This window comes from Anarrhichthys ocellatus, unplaced genomic scaffold (assembly GCF_004355925.1).
Source record: "Anarrhichthys ocellatus isolate YVR2014 unplaced genomic scaffold, GSC_Weel_1.0 scaffold8871, whole genome shotgun sequence".
Classification (NCBI taxonomy): Eukaryota; Metazoa; Chordata; class Actinopteri; order Perciformes; family Anarhichadidae; genus Anarrhichthys; species Anarrhichthys ocellatus.
The window spans coordinates 1-1,572 of NW_022288845.1; the positions used below are offsets into that span (position 1 = coordinate 1).

A 1,572-nucleotide genomic window follows, 5' to 3' on the forward strand; every position below is an offset into this window, starting at 1 on the left:
TATTCTTTCTTTTCTTCTCCTGCTGCTCTTTGCATTTTGTCTTCTCATCTTTTGAATATTTCATCCAGCAGCTGAGAGCTTTACATGAGTCTTTAATATGAATCTCTAACATTAATATTTATGTTATGATAATCTGCTGAGCTGAAGGACAAACTGAAGGAGAAGAGATCACATGATCTTTATTATCTTTATCATCATACTTATTGTCATGAAGTCGTTCTTCTCTGTGATCCAGCTGAAAGTTCCTCCGTCAGGTGACAGAAACATGAAATCCCTGCAGGAATGTTCTGGTTTCTGATGGAGAGATTAAAATGTGTGAAACCTCCTGCTGTTAGCTTGGGCTAACGGCTCCCCTTGGTTTCTATGAGGAATGCTCACAATGCTAAGAGGCACATCAGCTGGAAAACAGAACTGAAACAAACTGTTTCTCTAAATTTTAGCTGCAGAAACACTGTTTATTGATAAACTTGGTTTGTTAGAGCTGATTGGAGCCTCTCGATGAGCTTCACCTGGACTCTACCTGAAGACTCCACCTGTCTGTCTCCCTCCAGCTGTTCATCTTCCGGGCGATCAGAGTCGAGGCCGTGGACTTCACTCAGTGTGCGACTCACGGCAGCTTCAGCCGCCGCTGGCAGGAAACCGTGTACAACATGTTCCACTTCACCACACTGTATGTCGTCCCCCTGCTGGTGATGAGCTGCTCCTACAGCCGCATCCTGCTGCACATCCACCTGCAGCACCTGAGAGACAAAGGTGAGACACACCTCTAACACATCTGTAACACCAGTAACACACCTGTAATACCTGTAACATACCTGTAACACACCTGTAGCCTACTTGTATCGTACCTTTACATCATGCTGCACATTCATCAGCAGCACCTGAAAGCTAAGACACACCTGTAACACACCTGTAACACACTGACAGTGTGACATCACCAACGATGCCCCTCCCTCTCCCTTTCCCTGTCTCAGCAGGTGAGTCGTACCTGCGGCGCAGCGGCACCGACATCATCCCGAAAGCCCGGATGAAGACTCTGAAGATGACGGTGGTCATCGTCTTGTCCTTCGTGGTGTGCTGGACTCCGTACTACCTGCTGGGGATCTGGTACTGGTTCCAGCCCGACATGCTGCGCGTCACACCTGAGTACGTGCACCACGGCCTCTTCGTGTTCGGGAACCTGAACACCTGCTGCGACCCGGTGATCTACGGCTTCTACACACCGTCCTTCAGGGCCGACCTCGCCTCGTGCTGCCGTGGCACGAAGAGCGACGCTTCGCCGAGATCTCCGGACCGACCGTCTGCCGGGCCGAGTCCTCGCAGCGCAGAGCAGAAGGCGGAGCCTGCCACCAACAACCAGGCAGGAGACTGCCACCGACCAATCGGAGAGCAGGAGTTAATGATGAAAACCTGAACTGGATCAGCTGAAGGTGGATCAGGACTCTGAAAAAATCACTTCCTGCAGCTTTGAAAGGACGAAAACGTTTTTATTGTGATTCTGTTGGAAATAGTTCAATTCATCTAGTTTTACAGTCTCACACACACACACACACACACACACACACACACACA

At 49.6% G+C, this 1,572-nt stretch overlaps 1 protein-coding gene across 1 annotated transcript; it reads left to right on the plus strand.

The window, feature by feature from the left end:
- Positions 1-526: 526 nt before the first annotated feature.
- Positions 527-1,559, plus strand: LOC116380792 (gonadotropin-releasing hormone II receptor-like; the record flags this gene model as incomplete). The annotated part of the gene is made up of 2 exons (XM_031842649.1): positions 527-753; positions 975-1,559. Coding segments are annotated over 2 exons (667 nt in total), but the record flags the coding sequence as incomplete, so codon positions are not given.
- Between the last annotated feature and the right edge of the window lie 13 nt (positions 1,560-1,572).